Source organism: Microdochium trichocladiopsis (genome assembly GCF_020744255.1).
Source record: "Microdochium trichocladiopsis strain MPI-CAGE-CH-0230 chromosome Unknown B0I36scaffold_15, whole genome shotgun sequence".
Taxonomy (NCBI): Eukaryota; Fungi; Ascomycota; class Sordariomycetes; order Xylariales; family Microdochiaceae; genus Microdochium; species Microdochium trichocladiopsis.
Genome location: NW_025763558.1, coordinates 246785 through 259457, shown reverse-complemented (window position 1 = coordinate 259457; position 12673 = coordinate 246785). Strand labels below are relative to the sequence as shown.

The window sequence follows — 12673 nt, the reverse complement described above, 5'->3', positions numbered from 1 at the left end:
CTAGCAGCGAGAGCCGGGTCTTTGTACAGACTGACGAGTTCGTCGGAAAGCTCCAAGTTCTGTACTCCAGACCACTTCTCCGAACACCGGCAGGCTCATCAATCGCGCCGACACGGACGTCCACTTGAGCCGTCGGGACCTATTCCTTCGAATCAGTCATTTCTGGAAAATAAAAGTCAGAAATTGTACGCCATCTTCCCATTCAGACCATATCCGCCCTGTATCGTCTTACCCAGGCGGGCTGCTGGCACCCCGGGATCTGCGCATTAGCCAATGGCGGCGACGAACAGACACGAGCACGACCTGCATGCTTGCTCGCTTGACAAGCTCTTGTGCTAGCTCTCAAGCAAGACGTCCAAGTAGGCGATCGCCTCTTCACTTGGTCGAGCTTGCGCAATCCTTGGCTATCTTGGACGAGTCAGAGTGGCAAGGGTTGGCGGAATGGTGCGGATTGGCGTGGCCTGCCTCTGCAGACTACCAGGATGCCGCTCCGGCAGGCCACGCTCTGACCAGCAACAGCAGCCGGCCCCTCGGGGCAAAGGTTCATGTTGCTTTTCATATTGCTCCACGTCGTGTTGCGTGCCCGCAATGACGGGGGAATCAATGGGAAAATGCTGTGGCGCAAGACAAGTGGATAACACAAAATACCTACCCAGCTGAGCAAGATCGTGAAGCAACCCCTCGGTGTGGGGCGTCATCGGCCGGAGGTTCATGCCCTCGTTGTTCTTCCTCACCCACCACTTGCCCGGCAGAACGTCTTTCGGGAAGCTGAGGTCAAAGACAGGACGGTTGAAAACTAAGCCCGTGAGGGTAAAGATGAATGATGCTGTGCTTATCAAGTTCCTGTAGTGCCTAGCTGCAATCGTGCTGTGCCATTGATCATTCGAGGCACTACTACAGGACGAGGATTCTTTGCTTGCTTATGGGCGCAAGGAGGCTTTCTTGTTCTGGGTGGACCTATTGGATGATACCGCAGGGGTTTCCGGGCTGGGCAACGGGCCGGCAATTTCGACCCTCGACTTGGGTATCACTCACTTGATATGTCGAAGGGATCAAGGCTGATGTGCATTGGCATGCGGCAGCAGGTCAATGCACAACAATATGGTCGATATATTGCTTAACAGACAGAAGCAGCCTGCCGCCCTGGCTTCTATTTCGAGAGACGATGCATGTGTAGCTTGCGGGCCGCTCAGTGGCTTTGCGACTGATTGGTCATCTCGTTTTTATTGCCGAATTGGGATGGGCGCGGAATGGGTGGGCCGTTGCCCACGCTAGATTGATTGTTGTTAACTGAACATGGCTGAGATAGGTCTTGTCGGTGTAATGGCCAGGAGCAGTAGGCCCTTCGCACTCCTGGTGTCTTTGAGGCACCCGTGTAGTGGGCCGCCTCCACTGACGTGCATAGCGTTTTGTGCCCGGAAGGGGCTGGAATGCCCGCCGGAGTGAACTAGAAGCCGGGGTGGGCAATGGTCTTCTTTGATCCAGTGCTGTAGGGCTCCCCGACAGCCAAGACAAACCTGAGAGGCGTGGCCCTGTCGCTACTGGCGCTACGTCCGAACATGGCAGGCAGCTAGACTCATGAACAGCTCGGAGTCTTGAAGGTTGACAAGAGTCCCATATGGAAAGTTCGGGCGCGTCTGACAAGCTGCAGCTGGGTGTGTTTCCCCGTGGACCAACCACAACACCGCTCTTGACCATCAGTTGGAGTCCCTAGCAATAACGCGGTAACACCATTCAGCCCCCCACAGCTTGCAAGGAGCGACGGACTAATCGTTAATTCGAACAACCTACGCTCGGACCTTTGTGCAGAACACCATGGACGTCTGCTTCTAGAAGATGCACCGGTTGTCGGCTAGGCCGTGATGCAAAGCTCGGAATTTTCGTGCTGCTGGTACAAAATGTGCATCACATACACCAGATCTGAGCCCGAGTCAGCACTTCAGCTTCGAGTGCGGTGGTAGGATGCATGATTCAGCTTTGACACTCACAAGGTCTGCGGGAACGGGACCCGGAACGGGAATTCCGATCGACACTAAGTTCAAGGGGTAGTAAATTGGCTTCAGCCGAGTTGGGCGTCAGCATGACATTCTAAGCCACCGGCCTTGACCGATGCCCTTGGCTGAGACATTGTTGGTGCAGTGTGGGCTGATCCTCAAAAGTTCCTTCCGCCGTGGCATCCCGCCGACTTGTTTCGTCCGGAGCAATTAATTCAATCTCCAAGGCAGCGAAGTTCACACTGGTATCCCGAATGCAACCCAGGCGCGTGCGCACTCTTTAGCCCGTCGTGTTTGTGCATGTGGTGAGTCGGGAGCTTAGCCTCGGACCTTCAAGGATCATCTAGACCAAGAGAATGAGCTCATGGACGGCGGCGTGGATATGCACGCGACAGTGGCTGGTGAATGTGATGTCTCTGCTGAACTCAAAAATGAGCAAAACCTGGTGATCCACACCAGCATAACAGTTTTCAGCCACATAAATGAAATAATGATTGGTTTTCCCCCGGCCGTGAGTAGTAGTGTCCTTTACGTGCTACTTTACACAACGTCTGTGCAAGTAGCAGACGAGATAGAGACAGCCCCTGGCTCCTATCGATGAGCTTTCATTATGACTTGGGATCGGCCACTTTGTACCGTGGAGATGTAGTATTTTGTGAGATACTGCTTTATTGTGCGAAATACTCCCACTCTACCAAGTTCACGAATCTCGATTAGACGAGTCTCTGCTGTGGAGCTTCATATTGCATTGGATACACGATCGGGGGCCAGCCAAAAGAGGCTGCATCGTCAAGTTACGAGTGCCTCGGCGCTATCCGTTGCCGTTTTTGCGCAGAAAGCAGTCGTTTTGCTCTCTAGCCTGGTTGTTGGAGTGTCACAACCTTGTGTGCTAGATGTTCTTGCTGCAACGGTGGTTCTGGAACTGAACTCGTCAAGCCGGATGACGTTGACAGGTGGGCCGATATTCAGACACCACGTGCCCCCGAGGAGGCTGTCAATAAGCGGTTTCATCGTCGGAACGCAAGCAGTGACGATAGAGAGGTTACAGCTTATTATCAACCAAGAGAGAGGTAAGACACCATCCCAAGTAAAATCGCTCCCCCGACCGTTGCATATATGCGACGTGTTGTAGAACAGTGCCGGTGCGGCAGTCAAAGGACACCTGGATATGATGTAGAAGAGATTAGTGGCTTGCAAGAACTCCTACATGGCGACTGTGATTCAGGGTCCACACATACACAATGCGGATGCAGAAGAGCGCGATGACGGTTGCTTTTCCTCGCATACCTGTCCGAACTCTGTACATCATGAGTATAGCGAGGAGACAACACAGCGCGTCGATAATCATACACATCCCCACGGTGTACTGGTAGATCTTAATGGCGGCAGAGCACGCCTGGGCTGATTCCACGAGCCAAGGGGTCGGTAGATGTCGGAGGCCCGTAGCCAGGGAACTCGAGACGAAACTGCTGCCGATAAGTACTCGAAGGGCTCTATTTGCAATGCGAGTCCCCTCGAAGGGGTTGATGGCATTGATGAAGAGACAAATGCAGATCTGGGTAGATGACACCACTGTGATGCTCAACAGGAAGATTGCGTATTGGATCTAGAGGAGGGAGCTTCTGTCAGCAGATGGAAAAGAAAGTATCAGAGTGTTGATATGCGAATTACTCTACGAATCTGATCGATTTTATCGTCGTCGAGGGTGGCGGCATGCTTGCCGAAGCCCAACGACGCAGCAAAGACTGCAAGGCTCGATTGTATGCCTACGGCTAAGAACCCCAAAAAGAGAGCACCATCGTAGTCTTTGGCCGGGACGAGCTGTTTCGAACATATCAGGCGGCAGCCGAGCGTGGCCGCAGATATCACCATGCTGGACGTCGCCGCGATCGCAAGGATGCCAGTGCTATCTCCAGAGCCCAATTATGACACTTTATTGCAGAAAGTACTCGACGTTGGTTGCGGAACAGGTATTTTTGACCCCGCAACCCTCAATATTGGCGCAAACAGCAGCTGACTTTTCCACACAGGCATCTGGGCAATGTGAGCAACGAAACTCTAAAATGACGCTCTACGAGCCCGAGCTGACATCCTGCAGTGATTTTGCAGACCATCATCCCGAGTCCGAAGTCACCGGCCTGGACATCTCGCCGCGACTTCCACACTGGGTCTCTAGTAATCTGAAATTCGAGGTAGATGATATCACGCAGCCGTGGACCTATCCCGCCAACACATTCGACTACATACACATGCGCTGGCTGGTAGGCTCGATACCTGACTGGATCTTTCTCTACAAAGAGATATTCAAGTCCCTCAAGCCAGGCGGTATATTTGAGCACAAAGAGTCATCCTGCGTGATTCAGAGCGACGACGGCATCGTAGGCCCTGCGCTTGCGCAATGGGGCAAGGTGTTTTTGGAAGCCGGCACGAAATTTGGCCGCACGTTCGCCGTGCACGAGGAGCGCATTCAAGTGACGGCCATGGAGGCTGCGGGATTTGTAGATGTCCAGGTCACCGAATTCAAGGTAAGAGTGTCGCGATGGCGCTCTTGACGTATGGGCTGCAACTGACTTTGTACAGGTGCCGATTGGTGATTGGCCTCTTGACGAGAGGATGAAGAATGTCGGCAAGTATGCACAGCTGGCTCTCCAGAGAGATGTTGAAGGTAGGATATGGTTCCACTCCCAACACACACCAGCTGCAGTACTAACATGTTGGCAGGCTTGGTGACCTTCATGTGGAGCTCTGTGATGGGTTGGTCGCAGGACGAGATTGCGGTGTACGCTGCGCACCTGCGAGGAGAGCTCAACTCCGGCAAGTTCCACGCTTGGTGCCCCATGAAAGTTGTCATCGGCAGGAAACCTTGAGCGACGAGACTGGATCGTGGTGGTTTTGCCAAGAGTCACGAATACCTGGCCAGGTTCCATAAAACCTTGTGATTCTGCCCTCGAATATGTCCACAACCTTGCGGGACCTGACGATATCATCTCTCATGCTCTCCCGCTGGTTTCTGTGGGGAGACTACCAAGAGGACTTGCTCCTTCTCCGAGGCCTCGTTGCGTTGCATGGGGCACCCTGGCTTTTGCATTGGACACAAGCGGTGAGGGTCGACTATGGCCTGACACCGTGCAAAGGACCACCCTTTTGCCCGCTTTGAGTTCAGCCATTCGGATGTGGTCATTGTGCTGACAGTATTGAGTACCAAGGCTGAACGGCGGCTGGCTCAGCAATGCACTATCCCATCCCGACGGCTCTGGTCATCCCGCCGACGAGTACACAACCTGGGTCAAGGACGAAAATGCACTGCCCAATGCGGTGCAGCATCTCGATAGCGTAAGCTGGGAGGATACAGACCTCTGTGCCAAAAAGCTCTTCCCGCGCTTCAGGATCTTCAGAGCGGCGATCGACTGCTTTCACGCCCACATGATCTTCACCAAGGTGCGGAAGAAGTCCCCTCGCTGGTCGTCGGCATTTAGCTAAGACTTTGGCAAAGAGAAGGTTTATCCGAAAACTCGCTTCAGCGATGCGCAGATTGTACTTCCGCTGGGTATCACGGATATGGGTCTGTCCGCCCAGGCTCTTGTCCTGCAGGACCTGCTTCAGCACGAGACCCGGGCGATGCTGATGCTGCTGAAGTTCAAGGTGATACTGGATGATTAAGCACTTGGCAAGCATACGAATAAGCATCGTGAGACTCTGCAGCATGAGATAGGCTTTATCGCTCTTACAACACACATAATGCAATTCCTACTCCCATACTTGCTTCTTTTGACAGATGCCATCTCTTCACTGAGCAGTTGTGTCCGCGCATTTCCTCCCCAAGCACCAATGCAGAGCAACTCATTGACATGGTCATCGTGATGGACACCGACGTACGCGCATGGTGCCCAGTCCATCGAGCTGGACAACCTGGGCGTCGTGAAGAAACGGCTGAGTTTGCTGGCCCACAACAGTGACACAGCGGCGGCCGTCTTCGTTGACAAGGACGACACCATCTGTGTCGTGCAATGTACCTATCGCGTCGAGCCGCTCCGCACATCGCCCTACTGCATGCGGCTTCTCTGCGTAATGTCTCTCCTGGCTGTCCGACCCAACTACATTAGAGGACAACTGTGTTAACATGTATTCTCAACACGATATACTTAGCCTTTAGGCGTATTTGCGAACTCGGCAGAGGCCAGTCCGTCGTCTCTACGTGTCGGGAGTCTGACTCATGGGCCGCAACGAGTTCGCGCAGCGAGGGTCCATCTCTGACGTTCCAGCCTGGTCCATCTCTGAGACATGGCATGAAGTCGGAGTAACGCGGCATTCTGAGCGAATCAAGGCTAGCGGCACGAAAGCCACAGCCAGCTGGGGGCACAAGCACGCGGCAATGGCATGCTTGGTGTTTTTCTTCATCGCTGGCCGCTATTACAGACGATCTGGCCGAAGAGTTTCTCAAGGATGGCGCAGCTTCTCGAGACGTGGTGCCGCCCAGCTTCGTAGTCAGACACTGCAACTTTCAGCCAACCCCCTGGGCGAAACGCAGCGTCCCAACGCTCCCAGGACCTCGACGCGACGGGACTTTTCGCAGCGATCCTTCAAGAGCATGAACACAAGCTAGCATCCGAAGCCGAGGAAGAGAGACAGCTCGACCGGCTGGACAAGGCGGAACGACTAAAGCACGCCCTCCACTGGGACGTCGTGGCCATTGTCCAGACCAGCAGCATACCGACCCCACCTACAAGTCGCTCGCCGACCCCTCGGCGCGCAAGTATATCCCAAGCTGCGCCGTCGCCCAGGCCGAGTACACTGCACGCGCAACTTCTAGGCACGCCGACTGTGGGCACTGTATGCGACTCGTACCAGCGGCCCTTGCAATGCTTTCGACGAGGCCTTACCCTCACCGTCGCCCCAGAGTAGCAGGATGGATCTAGTGGCGACCGCACGCTGAACCACATGGTCATTATCAGCCCATATGACGCCCAGCACCTGATGGACACGGTCGAGCAATCTCGTGCCATGGCATCGCACCTTTACGCGCCGTGGTGTCACGAAGAGTTACGCACCTCCAAAGGCACGTCAAGTCATCTCGATCTATGGAAATATGACCGTATGGCTTGACATTCTTCCATCCCACCCACAATCTGCTCATCCTTGAAGAATGTTGACTTTTCGTGGCCTCCGCCTCCAGCTTGTCACTCGTACAACTTTTTCTTGCCATGGTTTTGGGCATCTCAAGCCGTTATGGACGTTGACATCGTTCCATGGCTTTCGAGCAGCCTCAGAACCAGGTTACAGCTGGCCCAACGTCTGACGAGCTGTAGTGATGGTCACGGTCTACGGCCAGCGGAGGTTGCCCTTGGACGAACACTCCACCAGCAATCGATTAATCCTTAAACGCTACATGCAAGACCCTGCTACAGGATTCCATTCCGCGGAAAGCTTCAAGTACCTCTCACAATCAACAGTACTTATCCTTTTTCCCCCATATTGTCCTCATTTGCTGACATTGCTCTTCCAGATAGTCCGAGCTTTATCCAGCTCGTCTTCATCCCCGAAACGAAGGCCGTGTTCCCGGCAGAGGATACCCAGGTTGTGGAGACACATGAGTGCTATGGGATGGTTGTCTCCAAGTTGACTGTGCCCATATCCGCTGCTGCTTCGAACAGCTCCAAGGCCTCGTAATATCTACCTTGACCGTTGTAGATCATCGCAAGACTGGATTGAGACACGATCGTGTCCTGATGAAACTTTCCAAGGGCCTCGAGTGTGGCCAAGGACTGCGCGCAATGAGCTTCTGTTCCGCATACACATGCTGCACTTGATCCCTAGCAAAGTCGTCCACATAAAACGATCTGAAACTGAGCCAGCTGCCGAGAGCCGAAGACCTGGGATATGGTCATAGGTACTGTAGCTACCCCGCGGGGAGCTGGGAGATGATTGGGGACAGGGTTCTAAGCACGAGAGAAAAGTTGTGCACTTGAGGTGGAATTGGGTCAATCAGCTCTGGCTAGTCACAAGGCGGAACACCAGGAATCGGATTAAGCATGTCCGCAGGGTGCTGGCCAGACATATGTGACGGAGCTGGACCCGGTCCCCTATGCGCCGGGACGCCCGCCTGGCCCCGAGATTCTCGGCTGATCTCCGTGCGCTTGTGGAGATAGCCTGTCATGTAGGAATTGACTCCACAACATCAAGTTGACCTTGCGGCAGCAACAGTCTGCATAAGACAGGCGAGAGGCCGGGCGAATCTGTTGGCTTGATCTGCCAGTACAAGAACCCGCCAGAACTGGGTTCCCATCAGACGCTCCATCGCCGGTGATGATGGGAAGTGACGGAATCTGTCACGATGTCTCCGATACAGCTCAGGAGGAGATGCGTGCGTCTCTGGTACGGCCTTGTGGGATGCAGAAGCATGAAATGTCTATGGCATGATACCAGATACGTTGTGAAGCAACGCACAGCCGTTCAGTAGTGTAGCGATGTCCGACGCAGTGTGGCGATCAATGCACTACGTCCTAAAGCGAAGGCCTCTTCCGACGACATGCGCGCAGCAGCGCAGCATCGCAGAATATGATTCACGAGCAATGGCCAACGACTGTCAGTGTGGCCGCCGCACGGCGCACCGCGGACTTCTTCAGGTACAGACTCATTGGAGGCGCGGCTCGTGGTAGTCTGTGACCCGCACTGTGTTGCTGGCCTCGTGCCCGATGACTGTGTCCAGCTTTGGCTTTGTTGCTGTGGGTTGCGCTGCATTGTGCGCAATGCGAACATGGACAAAGAGATTGAGAGCAGAGCAGGAAGGAAGAGAGGCAAACGATCACCAGCCCATAAAGGGGGTATAGAGCAGGGCGAGCAAGTCATTGATATGGCTGCGTGATGTGCGGAAAATGCAATCCAAGTTCAGCGCGTCCAGCAAAGCCTCCCTCGCAGAAACAACTCATATGGCGTCGCTGTAGCATTGCCGAGCACGACGATCAGGTGGGCCGTAGTCGATGTTGGAGAAAGCTCCGTGGAGAAGGCAACAGTCATCCATCCAGAATTAATCAGACTCAATGAAAGCGCTGCATTGTACGGGTTGACTTGTGACCTCATACTGCTCTCTGGTGATGTGATCTGAAGCTAAGTGGATTGTGTTGAACTCGTTCACTGATCGTTCAGGTGCTTTGCAGGGCCAGTGTCACGAATACCAGGTATGGGAGCAGCATCTTTCCATGTACGCCGTAGCAGCGCGCCACGGAGATGAGCTTTCCGCAGAGCACTCTCCGGTACCACTCTATTGAGCCACCACACACAGCTCCCCCATTGAAGAGAACCCTTTCATCTCCCCGAACAGCCTGAAAACCCATCTGAGAATCCACAACAGTGTCCATCATGTCTAACACCATCAGCATCTTCGGCTGCGGCATCCAAGCCCCATCTCGTGCATCCAGAAGATCTGCACCCCGTCGACTGTCTCGACGACGGCGTCAATAGCCAGTTTGGCTCCCTGGACTACCAGCGTCGCCGGGCTAACGGGCCACGTGGCCGAAAATACCGTGATTTGGGGGAACAACCGCTGCGCGTGGCTCTGGTGGTGTCTCCGGTGGTGGTGGCTCCGGTGGTGCGACAACACGTCGACGACGGCGGTGCCGACCTCGACTTTGGGCAGCTCGGGGTCTTCTCCGGGTCAGGAGGCTCGAGCGCTGGATCCGGGAGCGCGCACGGCGGTGCCGCGGTCAGTGTATGCTATGAGCGCATCAGCATCGCAAAGATGCTTTCTCAAGCTCTCTGTCTCGGTGCCGTTCTGAAATTGTAGGCGGAAAAGCTATTCTTTGGCTGGACGCTGGTACAAAGCCTCGTCGTCACCTTGATCGTATGCTGCTTTTACATAGCTCTGGAATCAAAGCCATGCGAAAGCTCAGGTCCTTGACTATTCGATTTTTTCGTAGCCTGTCGCGGTCCTGGCCTTTCAGCTTGCTATGATAAAGCACTCCCCACATCATTGATGTTGATGCAGCAGCTCAGCCGTAGATATATTATTGTGTGATGCCATACCCACCACCAGCGAGATGCAGCGAGTTGGCCGGGCAAATTAATACTCTAGCAACCCGGCCCGCTGATTTTGAGTCGGAAGACGTATCGGATGATGAGATGGGAAGCCCTGAACATGACGTACTCGTTGAAGCGCAAAACGCCTCTTGAGTATCCCTCACCATATGGTGAAGTCGTATCTGGCTGTTGTACCGAGAATTGATCTTGTTAGCTAAGGGTGCCAGAAATTCAGATCACTCAACACCTGCGCTCCATAATTGAAGTACTTGCAAAGTCAAGAAAGCAAATCCTGAGAGGGAGGCTATGATTTGCGATGAACTTGATCGCATCCGCTTTATATGCCCCCGCCACTCGTCAAGGTCATGCGTCCGCAACTGGTTCGTCACTCATCGCTAGAAGATCAACTCACCATTAGCACCACTCCAGGCTTCGCCGAGGGAGCAGCCTGAATGTTCCACCCCACCCCTTTCCACGCGGCAGGGCCATTCTGCCCAAGCCCTTGAATGCAGCGTTGCTGCCCGCGACTCGCTTCGACAACATTGTGGCCCTCAGGTATGCAATGCTGGCTCAGCAGTCTGTTGCTTCCCACGTCGGCCTCGCACAGCAGCAGCACCGCCTCTGCGCTCTTCGACTTTGTGGCACGCCCAGCACCGCCCGAATTGGGGCGTTGCCCACCAGAAATCGAAGCCCGATTGGCATTCTCTTGATGTCGGCAATAACCGGCAGACTTGCTCGAGCAGTCGGCGAGGTATATGCCGTTGCCGAACATCGTGCCCGTGAAGCTCGCGCCGCGGCGGCGGATCTGCAAGCCCAAATCCAGGATGCCAAGGAGGGAATCGAGTGGGGTGCCGTGCCAGAGAAGACGGCGGTCTTCTGCGTCTCTGTAGCTGGTTTGTATATTCGGTGGGGATTCGCTTGTCGACATTGAACTTGTGTCCGAGGTTGGGGTCTTGCTGTCGATCCATTCTTGGTAGCCGTTGGGTAGCCCCGACTTGATGAAGACTCGGTATATGTCCTGAACCTCAAAATACGTGCGGTGCACGGGGTGGTTGGAGCCATGCAGATACTGACAAAGCTCGCGATACTCAAGCGAAGACCGATCTGTCAGGCGTCTGAAGCCATGTCGTAGCGAGCTGTATGCCTGATATAGCGGCTGAGCCAGCACGCCCTGTGTGTGCCAGTGCATCGTCGCGCGAGTGCACACGCTGTTCGCGGCGCGGGAAATCTCCTGTTGCTCTGGCCACAATGACGAAAGCAGCCGCAATTCGAGAAGGAGGGCCTGGTAGCTGGATATCACTGGCGTGTAATGTGTTGACGCCCGGCAGTGCGGGATTTGGCTTCTGTAACGTGATGTGAGCCGCTGCATGGTTTTCCATTTGACGGACCCGTCGGTGGCCTCCAGGACATTCCCAATGAGCTTGAGTATCCTGAAGCCCAGGTACATTGTATATTGACTGAGCTCCTGGTATGGCGCGGTATATGACGACCATGACCTCGTCTGTTCCAAGTCCTGCGACTGCTTCGAGGCCTGCGCAGACGCCCCGTGGAGGATGAGGTCCATCATGGTTCTGACTTCGTCCACGACCGTCAAGTTGAGCCAGGTATCATCGGGCAGCTCAGGTGGGCTTGCTCGTCTCGAGGAAACGTAATCAAGCTCGACAAACTCGTACTGCTCAGTGCGCCGCCGGAACTTTTGTTCCGAGTAGCGCTGCTCCCAGACTTTGCCCGTTGCAAGCTTGAACAGTGCTTTGAAGCGAATTGTCACAGGTCTGAGTGAGGGCGCCGACAGTACCTCGCGACTACTCGTGCTGATGTGGCCGAGCTGACCAACACACCCATCTCGTACCAGAAGTACGTAACGCTCCAAGACCTTATTGTAGATAATCTTGCTTGTTTGTCAGTCGAGACAATTATATTGCTCAGCATCTTTCTATAGAGCGAACCGCTTACCTGCTGCCGCCTGAACCGATTCACATTTCTGGGCACGTCTGCTCGCAGCAAGTATGCGTCCCATATCGAGTGCGTCGACTTCTCCACTACAACATTCGACTCAGACCCAGCGGCGGGATCCACAAGGAGAGAGAGCCTCTCGATATGCAGCATCTGCGACATGAAGTAGTCGGTGTGCCTCGTCAGCCGCTGTTTCCGTAGACTCAGCCGTGCGGGCACTGTAGATGTCTTGCGACCACAGAATGCTTCAAACTCGAACCGTGAACCGTGTCCATGCCCAAAATGAGCACTCAATGGCGAAACAGAAACGGAGTCGGGTTCTGATGATATCCGTGGCAGTCGTGCTTGACAGAGTGCGGTTTGATGAGAAACGGCATCCCATTGGTTTGTGCTTCCTGCGTAGGTCTCAGGAGGTGTTGGTGAATAGCCTAAAGCTGAAGTTGAGGCTATAATTGGAGTTGGTGGCGGGGTAGGCAGAGACGCGGCTTTCATGATGAGCATGTTATCCTGCCAGCACCATTCACGCCAGGAAGACTGGAGGATGGGAAGTGAATGGTGCGACGAAGACGTGATGGGATAAGGCTCTGTCAGGAGAGTTTTATTGCAGTACTCTGCCTCGACTTGATGCGACACTGCCGGAGCCTTGCACGGTTATTCATAAAATTTCATGTGAAATTACGGCGCAGCAAAATTCAGAGGTGGTACTTATCCTC

General features: G+C 54.3%; 3 protein-coding genes across 3 annotated transcripts; 1 reads left to right on the top strand and 2 right to left on the bottom strand.

The window, feature by feature from the left end:
- Window positions 1-3891: 3891 nt before the first annotated feature.
- B0I36DRAFT_256815 (S-adenosyl-L-methionine-dependent methyltransferase) lies at window positions 3892-4861 on the top strand (the record flags this gene model as incomplete). The annotated part of the gene is made up of 5 exons (XM_046150969.1): window positions 3892-3964; window positions 4025-4037; window positions 4093-4519; window positions 4575-4659; window positions 4716-4861. The coding sequence occupies 5 exons, from the start codon at window positions 3892-3894 to the stop codon at window positions 4859-4861; spliced, it is 744 nt and encodes a 247-aa protein (XP_046004472.1).
- Window positions 4862-5846: 985 nt separating this feature from the next.
- B0I36DRAFT_356193 (uncharacterized protein) lies at window positions 5847-8840 on the bottom strand (the record flags this gene model as incomplete). Its single annotated transcript, XM_046157555.1, has 7 exons — window positions 5847-6088; window positions 6875-7007; window positions 7485-7588; window positions 7669-7756; window positions 7798-7864; window positions 8180-8400; window positions 8559-8840. 7 exons carry the CDS (start codon window positions 8838-8840, stop codon window positions 5847-5849), a joined length of 1137 nt encoding a protein of 378 aa, XP_046004471.1.
- A 1218-nt stretch (window positions 8841-10058) lies between these two features.
- On the bottom strand, window positions 10059-12122 carry B0I36DRAFT_369919 (poly polymerase catalytic domain-containing protein; the record flags this gene model as incomplete). The annotated part of the gene is made up of 3 exons (XM_046159848.1): window positions 10059-10193; window positions 10420-11895; window positions 11961-12122. The coding sequence occupies 3 exons, from the start codon at window positions 12120-12122 to the stop codon at window positions 10059-10061; spliced, it is 1773 nt and encodes a 590-aa protein (XP_046004470.1).
- Between the last annotated feature and the right edge of the window lie 551 nt (window positions 12123-12673).